The 17,469-nt window shown below is 49.1% G+C and overlaps 1 protein-coding gene across 1 annotated transcript; it reads right to left on the bottom strand.

Annotated features, from left to right (window-relative positions):
- Window positions 1-4,244: 4,244 nt before the first annotated feature.
- LOC128731541 (histone-lysine N-methyltransferase ash1) lies at window positions 4,245-16,501 on the bottom strand. Its single transcript, XM_053824666.1, has 7 exons — window positions 16,278-16,501; window positions 15,420-16,146; window positions 6,515-14,681; window positions 5,318-6,444; window positions 5,037-5,249; window positions 4,618-4,689; window positions 4,245-4,412 (listed from the first exon to the last, which is right to left on the bottom strand). Exons 1-7 carry the CDS (start codon window positions 16,499-16,501, stop codon window positions 4,245-4,247), a joined length of 10,698 nt encoding a protein of 3,565 aa, XP_053680641.1.
- Window positions 16,502-17,469: the final 968 nt, after the last annotated feature.

Here is a 17,469-nt window from a genome sequence, read left to right as displayed (position 1 = left end):
GTCGCAGTATTTTGCCGGTCATAATAAATTGTGTGGCTGCATACATTAAATCCTTTTTCAATACAAAACAAAGCAGCAAACGGTGTGCGATAAATTTCTTTTACTCAAACCACTGCTCCCCATATAATTGAGCATCTTTTTATCACAAAATACTGCGACCGAATTATGACCAGTCAAATAAGACGCTCAATAAGATGCTACAGTGTGCTTAGAACATTGCGTTCGATAGCAAACGAGAGCAAATGAGATGGGATGCTGATTATCATGCGTCGGAAAGATCGACGATATGTACTGATAACATTAGGAGGGGAAATCTATTAAATTTAGTTTGGTACTCCGGCTGGCACCGGCAACCTCTTCGACGCATGTTCTCTCGTTACTAGCGAATTGAAATTTGGCGATTTTGGCGTTCAAAATCCGTCGTCGAAATCCTCACGATTGACGACAGCGTGCGTCGTTACGTGGTTTTTTCATTAAAATTCCGGTGACCCTTTTAAAAATCATCCATAATCTGCGTAAGCATGCATGAGTTTTTGGCAAAGGATTTTTCCACTACCAAGTAATAAATAACATCGATTATATTAGCTGAAAGGATCGAATTTCCCGGCAATAAGAATGCAGACCTTTTGGTCAAAAGGGGGCTACGGTCTAACCATTTCGCTTTGGTTGCACATCTACATTATATACATTATATACGGCGGAAAACGATAAAAGCTCCATCGGTTTGCTTCGGCCAATGGCTTGGTCATCTGATTCCCTACCTCCTTATGTCCTGAATAATCTCAGATTTTCCAATTAAGGAACCCTCCCCCCTCCTTCTTCTACTCTCATCACCACATTACCAAGATAAGAGAATTACTTAAAACTGATCATGTATCGTTTCCAATAATACCAATTTGTACGTGTCAATCAAATTCTTCAGTAATTAATGGCACTAAACTTTTATCCCGGTATTTGTAAGGGAGTGCCCACTGTGGAAGGGGGAAACAGAGAAATATGCCGATGGTAAAGAGTTTTCATGTTGATGATTCACCACGCGTCTCCATCTACCAATGGGAAAATGAATCAAAGAGAACGGCAAAGAATAAGCCAAAGCAGCTGAGTGGTGACGAGGGTTAAAACAGGTCTTACACCTTCGATCCTCCCTCAGTTCAAGTAAGTCATACAAAACGGTGGATGATCTAATGTGGCAATTGATGTTTGCAAATGTCAACCATTTATGAGCCAGGCAGATTTATTTTCGGGTTGGCTTTAAGTAGCTAAACCAAGCCCCCAAGACCACACGCTGCTTCACTGGAATTTCAGTGAATTTTTCACTTCAGTTATTATGATGCTAAGAAACTCGCGAGAAAATAGGCAAACAAATATGAATAATTATTCCACCGTTGCTCAATTAGCATTCATCTACGCTGTAAATCTCCGGCTCGTATCTGATCGTACGCGTGCGAAGGTCTGAACCGGATCGCTAACACACGTGAGTGCCGATTCCTCGACGAGAAGTGACTCGCCAAGAGGATTCGGCAACCACCTGAACCCGACCAGTCCGTGAGTCATGGATTTGGGGTACGTTTTTTTGGTACGTGTCCCGTTCTCTTTACACGACGATACGACAGCCGATTCGACGCGTCCATGACTGACTGAGCTTGACATTCACAAGGAAGATCCGCGCGAGGGCGAGTGAATTAATAAACAATTTTGTGAGGCACTTATGGGGCAACGCAGCGCTGTAAATGAGACGTTAAAACATACGACATTGGATACTCTGAGCGGCCGGTCTTACCGGTTGGTCTATAGATTTTCTCATGGCTTTTCCCAAAGAACAGTCCATATGAATGGTCTATCTTTTTTGGACTATCGTGAGCCAGCGCACTGAACGTGTGAGTCAAACGAAACGGATGCAGTTCACAAGAAACAGTGGTGATTTTCACGCTTACAATTAAACGCAGAAACAACATGAATAACGCGTAATGATAAAAAGATTCGACAAGCTGCCAAACACCCAGTGCGAGTCCTCGTTGACAGAACAATTCCGGTATTTGCATACAACATTTTATCAAATGTGATTCCGATGAGTAAGTTTTCATTTTACTCGCCACCCTAACACTGATTAATCACTCCCACCGCACTGCCGAAGGGAGCTACAGCATTTGCACGACTATTATAAATTCACCTCCGCAAGGCGCACCACGGCGGGCACGTATGACCTACTGTTGGGAGGAGGTCAAGCTGCATATTAAACTTCATCAGCCAGTGGGATCGACGTGACGTGTCGGAGGTAAGATCAGGATCGTAATACAACAGTTGTCGGGGTAGGTGAGTAATCGAAACTTTAGTGATTAGTCAGTGATGACGGCTCTTGGAACCTGTGACGCAATCGATTTGCTCCACCACGCACGTTGGAAAACGGAAAGCAGCACCGACAGATCAGACTTAATTCTGAGAAGTTACCGAAGCTTAGCTCACCGATCACGGTGATTATCGGCCACGTTGCATCTTCATTTGCCAGCATCCTGTCGATCGAAATGTGAGCCACAGTAGAAACACAAACAAGCATGGGAATTAATCTGAACAAAGATCCAAAAAGGAGTTGGGGTTTTATTACAATTCACCACGGGATAATAAGAGGATAGAGTGTTCGCTTGAATGCGGCTGAAGTGTGTGGAGAAACAATTCGTTTTTTGTGTAGCACCACGGTTGTCTGTTCCTACTTCCAAAACACTAACTGCCCTCGCAACGAAAGCCTCTCTTTAAACATGTCCGTTATGTATAATCTAGCCTTAGCCCTAGCGCATCCCTCTGGTAGGACATTACCGTCACCACCATCGGGCTTCTCTCTCTCTCTCTCTCTCTCTCTCTCTCTCTCTCTCTCTCTCTCTCTCGTCCTGTACACAAATTTGGAAATCCCTAGTAAAGCGTGTCATTTGCCAGCAATTTGTTGACTGTCCTACGTATCGCAACTTGGATTTTTTATAAGTTACTAAGCTAATATTTATAAAGTTTGCTCTTCACGGTTTTGAGTGTTCCCTTTCACGGAAGCCAAGAATACGATGCTATCGGCTAGAAATTGGTGCATTCTAAGTGGCAGAAAAATATATATATTTGCGTACCTTCACTCTTGATTATATTAACCCGTCCAACACCGCTCCGTCGGAGGCAATCCAACTTAGCGCTATTACTAACTCTATTAATTATCCAGTCCATTCGATTCGGTGATTAGACAGAGATGTGTATGTGGGAGATTTTTTCGTGTCTCAGCAACAACTGCTAGAAGGGGGAAATCTTTACACTTCACCCTTGAGGCTAATGGCCATTATCTATTTTATGTACACTTTCAACAAGCATCCGTGGTTTCTATGGCGCCAATATACATGATTTTCCGTCCACCAGTGTCAGTACCGGCAGCAGCTATTGCCTATCTCTTTCTGCGTGATACAATTACTAATAAAATTCAATTTAAATCTACTTATGCAAATCACCTTAATTGTCATTATGCTAGCCAGGGTTTTCTCTAAGCAAGAAAGCAAAATACCAAATAGAAAATTTTGTGAGTTCGTACAAATAAATAACAATATGGGTACGAAGGAAAACTTTAAAATAAAAGAATATTATTAATCAAATAAATGGCTCTCTCCCACCATTTGTTTCTCTGCTTCAAAGCAAGTAGGAGAGATGACAAATGCTAACAATTCTGTTTCACGATGGATAAATATGTTCATTGACGCGTTAACAATAATAAATTAAAAAAAAACTTTCTAAAATAAGGTACAGCATGGGATGAGTGGTGTAATATGCGTGCGTGGCTGAGTATGGATATATAAAGGTATATTTACCTCGAAATGTGTAACGTTTGTGTCGTTGAGTGTGCATGTTTTTGGAGTGAGTATAAATAATAAATCTCTTCATTCAGCATTGGGATAATGCAGACACACTCACAATGCGCATCTGCATTCGCGTTCAAAGAACATCCCATGAAACGATGCGGATCTGGCTCTGCTCATGATCCTCTGTTCCCTTTAAATGTTGTTTAAGCTATAGTGCTGGCCATCATCCTGTTTCTAGAGAGCGTCGTTTCACAACGCAAGATCTTCTCCCGGAACAGAACATGGCAAACATTTTCGTTCATACAAATCCCGATCCAAGCAGGTGTCGACGAGGAGAAACCATGATGAGGCTGCTTTGCGTCGTCCTCAATCGTAGCATCGCTTCCATTTGCGGCGCCGTTTTCTCCTCTTACGAACCCACTCTCAAATAACCGGGACCGGCGTAGAGTTGTTGGTCCGTCGCAACCGAGCGCCGCGTCCTGTCAGCAGATAAGAGATGTCCACCGTTGGCAAAGCGTTCGGATTGAGGTTTAGTTTCTGCATAAGCCGCGACAGCACCTGCTCCAGGCGGTTACGTTTCTCCGCTAGCGTCTGTGACGGTGTGCAAGGACGACGAGGACATGAAAAAATAAAACAGTATACATTAATAGAATGATCATGCGTAGCGTCGATTAAGCTTTCGTCTATCGATCACCAGCAGATCATCACCAGATACGCATCTGGTGATCGATACCAAATGAACGAAACTCTTCAAAACGTTATTACAGAAGCATATAATTATCAAATGATTATGGACCTTGGTTCTGCTCGGCTGCGCCTCACGCGTCGCAGGCTTAACCCCAAGGGTTCGTTCTGTGCCCAAGTCCGTCTTCGGAAGACAGAAAAGATAAATAGAAAACAAGGAGAAATGTTCACGTTACGTGTTATCAAACGATGCAGCGAGATTCAATAGTTATTATGCTGATGTTTTTTGAAATGAATGTTAGCTTGTTGATAAGAAAAATGATACTAAATGTGGTTCAGAACACTCCGTTCCACAAACGTTCTCTGGAAGATGTGAGTTTTTGGCTTTTTGATTGTATTGCAACCTAATCGTGACGTGCTTCAAAAATGTATGTAACGGACGCGAATGGAATGTGAATGATCATGTATGTGGGCGAGTGATCTTTGGGTGAAAAAGTAGAGTTAAAACTGTCGGATCTCTATCGTACTCACCTTCGGTGGCGGTGGCAACAGCTGTACGATCGGTGTCATCTTCTTCGATCCGGATGAGTAGCTGCTTGCAGTATTGCCGAAACCGGACCCACTGACTGAGCTTGTGCTCACATTGCCACCGTGCCCGACGACACTGCTGTCATCCTTTTTAGATCCTTTCTTTTGCCTGTCTCGTATCGAGAGCAGATGAGCTAACGAACCCAAATCATGCGGCTGTAACGGAAGAGAAATGAAATCATTGTTTAATGGTTTCCACTGGCAGACAGCAGCAAGTAACTTACCGCAAAGGTTTTCGCAATCTTAAGCTTCTGTTCAAACTTGTGAAAAGCGTACGATTTCATGCAAACCGGATGCGAGTGTCGGGAAATCTTCGAGAATAGCCGCGCGCTCTTGTCCACACGCAGTTCGCAGATGTACACGTGCGGTTCGGAGCTGTCAACTGGTCGTCCCTTGCAGAAAGTGATTGGATCGAGCACCCAGCATCGGTCTACAACCAGCTCGATCGGGATCACTTCATACAACGGCACGCGCATCACCTCGTTCGGATAGAAACGGCGTGTCGGTTCGTGGTACGTTTCGTGCGGTCGCAGATAGTGATGCCCATACACGTACCGACGACCTTCCTTATCCTTCCACAGGCTCTCCACACGGAAGATGTCACACTCGCTGTACTCGATCTTGCCGATCGTTTCGTACGTGTGCTTCCGCACTGGTGCATCTGGATCCGCTGGATCCGGTGCCATCGGTATGTCACGCAGCACGTACACCGTGTCCGTCTGTCGGATCTGCAGTTTGCCCCGCATTAACGAAACGTAGTACTGGTAACCTTCCTCCGTGAACTCGTTCAGCGGGATCTCGTAGTTAACCTCACGAGGATCACACTTTTCGCACAGGTAGTTCTCTACGGCCGGATCCGCCTTGGTACACTCGATGTGCTGCCACACGAGACACTTGGAACACTGTATCATTAGGCCTTCGTCTTTAAACAAGCCGCAAATGCAGCGGATGATGTCCTCTGGTTGTTCCTGTCGACGACCACGCTTCGGTTTAGGTGCTCCCGCATCATCTTCCGGCTCCTTTTTAGGGACGAAACCACGCAACAGCTCGTTCTCCTCGCCGATGTAGGCCTGCAGTTTGGGTACCTGTTGCTGTTTGCAGGCGTAATAGTGCGACTTGAGAGCTTCCGAGGCGACACCTTCCGGTGATCCGATACCGTAATACTTGATCGCATTGCTGAGCATAATCAGCAGGTCGTCCTCGAACGTTTTCGGCATCCGGTACGCGCCCTGCTCGATATTCGTTTCGATCTGGCCCAAATCCAGTGGCTTCGGGATGCGCTCGTAGTACAAGGGGGTCTTCTTCTTCGACGGCAGCTGCAGTTTGTTGATGAAAGGCAACCCTTTTTCATCTGGAAAACATACGTAAGTAAAAATGATACTTAATCACCATCTACCGGAAGCATGGATTGACACACTTACCCTTTAGAGTGGCAATTTCAACGCATATGTCCTTCAGCGCCACAGCAATACGGGCCGTTTTCTCCAGCTCCGGATCGTCCTCAACGAACGCAAGGCCTCGTGTGCGAATGTTGCGCGGACAGCGCAAGGCCGAGATTTGAGAGGCTAACGAAGGCTTGACTGCGCCCGTGGGTTCATTTGCTCCCCCGGTGGAGGTTCCTTGTCCACCTTCGACGCCAGGTGCTCCGGTAGCACCGGCATTGGCACCTCCTGGCGGTACCATCGCTCCCGAACGCTCCTTCTGCCGCCGAATTTTATTCAGGTTACGCAACAAAAAGCAGTGATGTTCCGCGATCAGACTACGCTCCTTGACCGTCGGAGGATGAAACGTTGGTAGGGGTGTTCCGTTCAGGTGCACAATAGGTTGATTTTTCTTCGCCTGTCGTTTACGCGATCTTGCGGCGCTACGCGGACTCAGCTCGACCACCAGCGCGCCACCACTTCCCGTACCATTGCCCGCAGTGGAAGATCCGTCTGAAGGTCCTCCAACTCCACCGGTGCCGTTACTGGTACCTTTACTAGGATCGGCTTCGGTCTCGGAAGGATTACGCCTAGAATCGATGCCCACGCTACCACACCCGGACGTCCCGATTGGCATCGGTTTGATGCGTTGCGACTTCCCGCCGATCACACCGCGGCAGTGCTCCGACCCACACCGGCAAGGTTGACCCTCGGACGGATTGAACAGGCTAAAATTGTAATCGTAGCAGAGCTCCTCGTTGGACGGTATATCGCGCAACGCAAACAACGCCATCCGAAATAACCCGTTCACGGACCACTTTTGCATCTCGCAATTCGGAGCACAAGAGTGGTTCACGAAACGACAATCACTGCCCATCCGATGGCCATCGATCACCAGACCACCGTCCAGGTTTAGACAGTAATGGTGCGTGTCGTTCAGGTAAAGCGTTCGCATTCGTTCCTTGAACTCCCGTTCCGTCACAACTTCACCCAGATACTCCATAATGAAGGATCCTTTCGGTATCGATTCCCTCGATCGGATGCCCCAGCCCTTCTCCTCCGTCATGAACCGCTCCAGCCCTGGCGCATACTCGTGCCGCTGGATGCTCGTGTTCCGGCAGCGGTCACCGCAAGGGCAGTGTTCCGGTACACACTCGGTGTACACCATCCGGTTAAGGCAGTCGTCCTGGCAGCCACTATCCGGTTTACAGTTGCACTGCGGGTTATCCGTCGAAGGATTTGGCTTCACGTCATAGTACACGTTCGTGCGAATTTTGCGATAATTCCAGCTTGGCACCGTGTTCCTTCCCGGAAGTTTTCCATTTTCCTGCAGCCACCAGACATCGTACGGCAGCTGGAAGTCACGCACCGTGCGCCGCAGAAAACGCTCGCAGTACGCCGGTGGTGGAAGTAACGTTTCCGGTGGTGTTTTTGGTGCGGAACGACCACTCGAACCGCCTTCACCGTTGGTACCATCGTCCTTGTAGCAGTCGGAGAAGAGACCCGCCGTGATATACTTTTTGCGGGGCTGCTTCCTGCTCGCAGTACGAGTCCCTGCTCCGGAAACGGATTCACGCGTTTCCGCGGAAGACGTCGGTGAGGGAGTCTCGGCTAGTCGTAAGAAGTCCGAAGGCCCTTCGTCCGGTGGAAGCGGATCGTGCTCAATCTCCTCGACCGAGCAAGCCGGCTGTAACGCGTGTGCCGTTTCTTCCGGATCAACAGGTTCCACAATCGGAGAGCTGTCCGATTCGCACGGTTCTACTCCGTTATCCTTCCGTAGCTTCTTAGTCGGCTTTTCGGAGTGCTTTTGTGCTCGCAGCGTTTCGTCACTTTTTCCGCGCTTCAGCCTCGCCGGCGCCACGATGGAACCGACCGGAGGTGTAGGTGTTACGGACTTCGATGGAGTGGTTCTCGTAGCGAGTCGGGCACTTTCGATCTGCTCCCCAAGAATGGTCTCCATGTCGGTAGGAACTGATTTCCGACCGTCTCGCTTCTTTCTCGCACCAACCGTCGGGCTTGTCGTTGGTGATGGCAACGGTGTCGATGACGCACGATCGTTAGAAGTGGTCGGAGAATTGCTGGTAATGGCAAGAGCCGTGCGGGGGCGGCCGCGTGTCGGAGTGCTGGGAGATTGCGGTGTTTCTGTGGCCGTGATGGGTGAAGTAGTCCGTGGTCGACCTCTTGGCCGACCGGGAGTTTTCGGTGATGTGGCCAGCGGTTCCAATAGCACCGTCGGAGTGATGACGTACTGCATGCGGGAGAGGGACCGCGAATGGATGCGCTTCAGCAGTGGCATCGAGTCGAGTGACGTCGAGTCCTCATTGTAGAGTGCCGGATGTACTCCATGGCTCGTTCCGGAGGACATCCGCGTCGGTGTGGTCGGTTGGACTGCGTATTTCTCGCTGCCAACATAATCTGCATCGTGTTGCAGCTTTTTCACTTCTATAGAATCAAGCGCCACCGAGGAACTGCGAGTTCGACGAATCACGCCATCCAGTTCCAGTGATATGGCCAAAGCGTCTGTGCTCGCGATCGGTTCTTTGGCCATCGATTTCTTACCGGCAACCGAAGAAGGCCTCCCGGAATTAAGCTTGTTGTTTTCCTTGTTTTCCCTCGTCGTTCCTCTCGCTAAGGATTCGCTCAACCGCACGATGTTCGGGAGCTGATAATCCGAAATCGTTGAAACGCTTTTGCTGCGATTTCTCTCCTTCGTCGTTTGACCGTCGGTTTCCATCGAAGAATTGCGCTTACTGCTCGTATCTGTAACCAGCGCTTTGGACGTGTCTTGTCTTTTCTTTCCTTTTCGACCACCGGAAGTCGGCGCTGTGTCGTCCTTGCGGGTTCTGTCGTGCGATCGATGCGTTAGCTGATGCTCCGGTGCCAGTGGATTGATCACAGACTTTCGTCCTCGACCACCCGTAGCCGGCGGAGTCGTAGCTACCTCGCGACTACCCGTTGCCAAAGGAAGCTTTCCCTGGAGCTTCTCCAAGCTGACCACGGACAGACGCGGTCGCCCCACACCCGAGTGCCGTTCGATGAAACGATCCGTTGGTTCACCTTCTTTCGGTACTCGATCGCAATTCTCCACACCCGAACCCGCTTGTGGTTGCTGCTGTTTTTCCCTCATTTTCGTCTTTTCCTGCTCGGACGGCACGTGTCGCGTAAGATTCGAAGAGTCGAACAGGTCTGGTCCAACTTCCGGCTTCAAAATGATAGCACACATCGTTTCCAGCCCGGCGGCATCATCAAGGGGACCGCATTCCGGTACCTTCTTCTTCTTCCTCTTCACCGTGGGAAAGCCAGTGCGGTTGGGTTTTTTGCGTTTTTTCTTCAACAGCAAATGATGGGCGCCCGTTTTGGTAAGCAACTTTTCGAGCACTTTCTCGGAGGACGATGGAATGGTGGTGATGGTGGACAGCAAACCTCCGCTACCGGCACCCGATCCTCCGACAGCCTTCCTCTGGCCTACCGTCAATACGATTAGTTCGTCGGATTCTAGCTTCGTTGCGACACCTGATGATCCTATGGCGCCTCCGGTGTCCTTGCTGAGCCGTGGTGAATCGAGCATTTCAACCTTAGCGATGAGCGACGGGATGGAAGCGGCCGGTGGGATGGCAAGCTCCAAATCAACCGTAGGTTCAAAAACGCCTGGTGGAGGACCAGTTGGTGAGTTCGAAAACACCCTGGAGGTGGTCGCCGTTGGTAGCACGGAGGCTGACGATTGAATAACAGACGGGCGATGGTGGTGATGGTGGCTTGTCGCCATGCTGCTACTATCGCCAGCTCCGCTCTGCAGCGAAGAACCTCCTCCTGATCCCGTGAAGTGCCCTTGACGGTCCCTATTTGGCAATGATTGCAACGATGCAGAGTGCCCTTCCTGCTGGCGATGATGTTTCTTCTTGCTGCCACCGGAACCAGTACCGATTGAGCTTCCGCTGCCTGCTGAGGGACTTGCCCCGGCTGTCTCGTTCATTCCCTTCCTACCGCCACCGCCACCAACCGGTCCTTCCGATGACGAGCTGCTGGTGTTCAGAATATTACTCGAACCACTCCCGTTGGCGATCGTTAGCGGAGAATCACTGGATTTTATTTGCTGCAGCGGAAGCTCACTATCCGCCAGCAGGGGCCCTGGTTCAGGAGATTTAAGCAAATGGCGCTTCTTGGGTGTCACTGCTTTCGTAACTGCACCGGCAAGCGACGAACCAGCTGCTCCCGTGGCGTTCGCCTGCAATCGACCACTCGAAAACGCACAAGGATTCAACACCGAGTGGCTTCCGGAGAGAACCGCACTCAACGTAATGGTTTCCGGTTCACCTTTTCCACCTCCTGGGCCACCTATTCCACATCCACTGGCTGCGTTTGCGGATTTTGCTTCATCAACGCCGCTATTATTGTCACTATTGTTACCTTTCTCGCCTGGTGTAAGCAGATAGTGTCGCTTTTTCAGTGGCAATTTGTGATCGTCAGGACTCTGCGTTGGAGCGGACTTTTTGTTGCGCCGCTTGCCCGTACCACCTGCAGCGCCTCCTGTACCTCCTACACCACCACTTCCCGAGGCCGCTCCACTCCCGGTTGTCGATGGCGAGTCGGTGACATGTTCCGAAGCCTTTCGTTTCTTCACCGAGCGTTTCGTTTGATGTCCTCCTTTCCCGGCCGGTACCAACGTTGATGGTGTACTGGAAGAATTCGTTTCCTCCGGTGGACTAAGTGACCGTCCAGCAGAAGATGGACCAGCGTCATTGCCTCCACCGATTCGACACATCCCACCGAAGCTTTCACTCAACCGATCAATCTCGACGTTGATTTTCGAATCCAGGCTCGAGGAAACAGCAGTCCCTGCGAGAGGGACACTGCTGCCAGCGCCAGCAGCCGACAGGCTTCCGGGTGTGGCACCCGGAACGACAGACATTGAGCGTAAGCGCTTCCTACGCCGCCTCATCCGCGCGGTGGCATGTTTAGATCCTGCCGACCGGCTGCTACATCGGCTCATGGTGCTTAAGCGTCGTTGCCGAATCTTGCCGCAAGCCCCGTAACTCTTCACCGACATCACCTCCAACCGGTCGCTCATGCAGCTCTTCCTGCGACTGCGCTTTGAGCATACCGACTTCGCAGGTGATGCTTTCGGGATGGTTCCATCCGCAATCCGTGCTAATAGGTCGACCGAACCCGCTATGGTACCGATGCCTCCGCCAAAGGACAGCGCGAAGGATGAGTTCGATTTCTGAAACCTTCGGTTGCACTCCTCCGAGTTTTTGATCACGTTCGCTTTCGACAACGGAAGCTTCTTCACCGACAGCAGCTCACCACCGATCTCTCCGTCATCTTTCAAGTCGCCCTCCTTTGCTCCGCGCAACAAAAACGCCGCAAAGGCGTTATTTGGTGCCACGGTTGAGCTGGAAAAGCTAAAAATCGTCGGCTTCCGTCCGTCTCTGGTTACCGATCCTGGAGTAAGGTGTTTACTGCTCATCGACGCAAACACCTGGTCGAAATTGTTGCTCGGCAGCACGCGGTGGCGCTTGGGTGGCGCCAACAGAACATTCAAACTGTCTACCGTTTGCCGATCGGTCGATGCGCAGGTCGGTGCTCCTGTCGCGCCCGGTTGTTTCTTAACCGCAGGTGGCCGTCCTCGTGTAGCCGGTTTCTTTACAGCTGCTGCGGAAGACTTTTGCTTAAGTGCCACGGAAGCCGTCGCCGCGACAGAAGGTTTCGTAGTTTGCTTTAAGCAAGAGACGGACTTTCGACGGGCTCTGCTTCCCGTTCGCTGTTCCATTTGTTCTCTCTCTAGTACTTCGTGCTGGATGGTGTTCGTGTCTTCTGTCAGATTAAATACCTTCTGTTTACGCTCGGCAGCCGTTGCCACTGTCCTTCCTCGTGGTCGTCCTTTATCTGTGACTTTCATCCCTCGTGGTGGCACCGGAGATGCAACCTTGGGTGGCGTTGGTTTGCGTGATGTTTTCTGCGACGGAGAAGGTTTCACCGGCTCCTTTTTGGCCACGGTCGCTTTCTTTCCCTTTTCCAAAGGCATTCGTTTCGCCTTACTAGTTCCTCCTCTTTGATTCCCTCCTTCTCGGGAGGCTGCTGAAAAGAAGGATTCTCGACTTTCGACACTGTTGTTACTGCTGCTACTAGTGCTGCTACTTGTGCTGCTGCTATCCTCGTCGCTTGTACTTCCTAACGTAAGCCCGGCCATGAACATGATTTCCAGTTCACCGACACTAGCCGATTTCACACTGCTACCACCGCCACCATCGCTAGATGCATTGTAGTTTTTGCGATCGGTGAGATTATTGTTGTGATGATGTTCCTGCTTATCCTGCTGGTGCGGCTGTTGCTGCTGCGATACCTTCTTGCGCCGTTTTCGCCGAACTTGCTTCCGATGGCGTGTACTGCAATCGCTACGATAGCCACAACTTTTCGCTCTACTATAATCACTCCGGTATCCGCTTCCATTGCCACGGCCGCAGCTGCGTCGCGAACGGACGCTGTAGTCCGATTTGTAGCCAGACAACCTACTACGTCCGCTGCTTGCACCGACGCCCCCATAATCGCTAATGTAGCCACTCTGGGAAGCGAGTCGCTTGCTGCAGCAAATGGTCGAATGGCCCCCATCGCTTTTGTAGCCACTAAGACGCGGTTCATGAAATTTCTTGCTTATATCGATCTTCTGCCAGTGAGGATCTAGCCGATCGTCGGCTTGCGCAGCAGCAGAGGCTCCCGGACTCAACAGCTCGTTTACAGCACTGGAAGATGACGTCAGTTGCAACGAGGGGTCACCCTTTTTCGGCGGTCTTCCAACGCCTCGTTTCTTAACGGCACGCGGTGGATACAGGACCCGCTCGGTAGCGTATGTATTCCGATCGAGGCAGGACGAAAGCGAATAGGACTTGGTCGATGCTCGGCTGCTTACGGCAGAGAGTGCAGGTTGCAACGGATTTTCGCCAAAGACAGACCCTCCTGTGGATAGTATGGCATTAGTTCCGACAGGGTCACTGCGTGCTTCCGATTTACTACGTCGCGTCGTGGAAGAGCTTGGTCCCGCTCCCACGTGAGGTCCCGCGTTAGATGAGGACGTTCTCGCTTTGTCGGTCTTTGGTGAACCGCTGGAGCTATGCGTGGAAAGAATGCCAGAATCGGGCGATTCACTAATGATCGGAATGCACGGAATAGTGACTGCCTTCGCAGAACCTGCTGTCCTCATGGATGCGACCGATGCGGAGGATCCACTTGCCAAGCTGGATTTCGGTGGGCGACCACGTCGCTTTGCAGTTGGAGCGGGTGGGGCCTGTTGATTTGATTTTTTGCCTCCGGTAACGCCATTAACAATCGGTGTGTTCCGACCAGTTGCAACGAGCGCTCCCGGTGAAGGTACGGGAGATTCAGTCTTAATTTTGCGTGCCATCAACTCCGATCCACCACCACCAGGACCGGGTCCTATGCTTCCTATTGGCGGATCGGCACCTTCCTCCACCGATGATGAGGACGATGAAGACGACCCCGAGGAAGACGACGACGACGAGGATGATGACGGTGAGCATTGCCCGCTGGTTCCACTGATTGGCGCTCCGCTCGTCGATGCACCATTACTTCCAACTAGAGCACCACTGCCGCCAACCGAACCGAGCATTTGCGTTTTAACGACAAAGTCTCGAAGTAGGCTCGAGGTGTACTGCTGCGTGGGGGCGGATAGGCCACGAATGCTCTCTGCATCGGAGCCACTTTCCACCCGGCGAATAGCTGCACTGACTAGGGCCGGTAATTCATTATCACTCGAACAGGAGCCTCCCTCAGCCGTCAATCCACCATCAGCACCTGACAATACACTACCGAGGGTAGACGGTAGCGATGGCCCCTGCTTTGCTGGTGTCGAAGTCATAAGTGGGGGCCTGCCGAGGGAGATCCCAGCATCAACAACCGTCAGCAATCCACCATCCTTTCCGGAAGCCGATGTTGAAGCGCTACTTTTTGAAGCAGAGGAATTGGAAGCGGACATTTTAACCTTCGATCGAGACACCGAAAAGCCCTTTGTGTCCTCATCGGAGGAGCTGGAGTCGGACGAGCTGAATTCGTTCGACCGATTCGCTCCGCCACCTCTGTTCCCGCTACGGGCTGCGGAGGGTTCATCTTCGTCCTCCTCGTCGCTGCTACTAGACGTCACTGTTCGACTTGCCTAAAAATGTGCGAAAATGAAATATATTTTTAGTAATTAATTGAATACAGTAGTCAATTTATAATAATGGAATACAGTAGAAATAATACAATAAATGCATCCCGGGTACGGTATTCGGATTTGGAAACCTCCAACTTCAAGTTTGTAAATTCTTTATAAAAAAGGAAACCCGTACCAGACAGTTTCTAAATTTCTACACCGGGAACTACGCTAATACACAGAAATGGTTTCAAGCCATCTGGCTATCCGCTTGCTATATTGTCTTCCATCGATCGAATGCGTAACTCTTGCAATTAAAAACTTTGTCTATTTATTTTAACTTTTCTCTACTGCCTCCATCTCTTTTTCGCGCGCACTTACATGCGCGCATAAATATGTATTATCGGTATCATAAAACTCAAACACGAGTCAACCGCTTCGTTCGATTCGATCGAAAATATTTTTTTATGAGAAATAAATTCACAGAAACCCTGCTGTTCATGATTTTGATTCTATTATACTTTCAAAGCGGTTGGGACGGAATTAATTTCTCAGTAGTTAGCGGAAAGTTAAAATTTTCGGCGGAAAATTAACATTTACAGAATTCATTATGGGCGAACATAAAATTCATTGCTAAATCTGCTCACTGCTTTAAATGAAGATACGCTCAATCGCAATGCGCAATTTCGAACTCATAATGAACTCATAATGCATAATTAAATTTAATTTTTTTGTAGCATCTTGTTGCTGGTAACGTACCTTTTTTCGTTTAAGAATCTTTTGCTTCTTGCCGGATGTCGCAGAGCTACCAGTTCCCGTCGTTGACAATGTCCTAGAATTCGTGTTTCGTCCCGCTGGCTTAGTTTTATCATTAGTACGATGATTGCTATTGTTCTCGTCAGCAGAGCTACTCGTATCGCTATCGCTATTACTTGAGCAGGACGCAAAGGACGAGCTTGGCGAGCTAGAGTCACTTTCGCTGGGGATTTTTTTCCGGCGACTAGCAGCACTTTCTCCATTTCCAGATGCCTGGCGTTTGGCAGGTTTCAGAGGCGAAGGCCTTCCACGCGCCGATCCTACTTTATCAACCGTTTTGCCTGACTTGCCGCTTCCGGAGCCTTTCAACGAATTGGTACCATCGGAAGAAGCCTGAAGACCAGTTGTCCTACCCCGGATTGTCCCATCCACCATGGCACTCTTTTTCCTCATAGCACTGGTCCCACCGTGCTTGGAGGAAGCTTCCACCGAACCCTTATTAGCAGCCGATCCACTAGAAACTGGTCCTGTTGCGGAGGAACTGCCCAACGATGCAACTGTTGATTCGGTACAAACGATCTCGTCAAGCTTCGGTTTCCTCTCTCCAGCACTCGAAGGAGATGGAAGCTGCTGCTGGGTTGACCCGATCGACGTTGGAGAAGGCGTTGGCGTCGCATTGGATTGGCTTCGAGGAATAGCTATTTTCATTCGAAGTCCGGCACTATCGGAGCTGTAAACAAGGACGAAGATATTAGCTATGGAATAAATTATTGGATAAAGTTGTTTTTGTTGATTCCCCTAACTGAAAAGCGTTAAAAATATTTGTTTTTAATCCATATTTTTCCGTATCATGGGTCGTACCTCATAACACTGAATTGCTGGGATTTTTCAGATGGTAACCCGCCACTACTCTGCTTGCTGCTGGTTTTGCTGGTGGACGCCGACGAGGAATCGGAATCGCTCGACGAATCCGACCCATCGTCCGAGTCGGAAGATGATGAGGATGACGATGAAGATGACAGTGGCGATTTTGCATTATCCGCGGGATTGGTGGCCTCTGTTGGATTGCTTTTCACGATGGTCATTTTGCTGCTAACGGAAACTATGACGGATTTTTCCCGAAGCACCTATAATGCCAAGATTGTTTCCCCTACAGGCAATCGTGAATTATCTCTTGCAAGTGATATCGCCACGATCATGTATATGTTTATGTGGCTTTGGGGAATGATGGATTTCCCATAATTATTGCATTTTCATTTGGTTCTTCTCTTGAGATCCAAGGTATCCTTGTATTGCTCTGCATTACTAAAATATAATTATGATAAATATATAATAAAAATATATTTAAAGCACAAAAATATAAAATATCACATAAAATACACAATAGAAACTTGAATACAATTAAACTAAGCATTTCAGCCCTTTTATATCGCATTAATTCGAATAAACAAGCAAGCCGACACATCCTGCTGAAGCAAAGTGCTATCAGTTAGGAGTATACCCTACCATTCTAGGCTGTTTAGTCTTAACTTTAAAACTCTTTACGTTTAGCACGGTGACTCAGTGGCAATTGATCTCACGCGCTAGCAACAAATGGAAAGGAAACAGAATTTCTTGTCTGGCAGGTAGCCAATGGCAAAATGTCCTTTTTTTACAATCCTTGAAGCTGCTGGGAGGATATCGTAACCCAGCAACAAGTAACGAAGAATATGCGGGAAGCAGAGCGCAAATAACGCCAGAGAAATTGTCAAGGTCATAAACAATAAGAATGAGTTGGGCAAGAACAAATGTCCTTGCCTTACGTCACGTAAGCAAATAATGTTAGGTCCCCAAGCAGCATAGTAAAATGAACATCTATCAAAAGGATGTGGTTATGAATAGTGTTGAATACAACGTAATTTTGATTACAATAGTCGTAGGTTTTTAATGAATAAAATGTATAAAAAATGTTCAATAAAAAAGTATGTTGCAATAACAGTTGCAGTTTCGTTTGGAAGAGATTTGCTCCCATATTAATTGATTTGAGCACTAATTCAATGCTAACAATGAAATG

Source organism: Anopheles nili, chromosome 2 (genome assembly GCF_943737925.1).
Source record: "Anopheles nili chromosome 2, idAnoNiliSN_F5_01, whole genome shotgun sequence".
Classification (NCBI taxonomy): Eukaryota; Metazoa; Arthropoda; class Insecta; order Diptera; family Culicidae; genus Anopheles; species Anopheles nili.
Note: the sequence above shows the minus strand (reverse complement) of the source record. Positions and strands in the feature narration are given on the sequence as shown.

Coding starts and splice junctions, on each gene's coding strand:
- LOC128731541 (XM_053824666.1), bottom strand. CDS start 16,501: ATGACCATCGTGAAAAGCAATCCAACAGAGGCCACCAATCCCGCGGAT. Junction 6,445..6,514: donor TGAAATTGCCACTCTAAAGG/GTAAGTGTGTCA, acceptor TATGTTTTCCAG/ATGAAAAAGGGTTGCCTTTC. Junction 4,690..5,036: donor TGTTGCCACCGCCACCGAAG/GTGAGTACGATA, acceptor TGTCTTCCGAAG/ACGGACTTGGGCACAGAACG.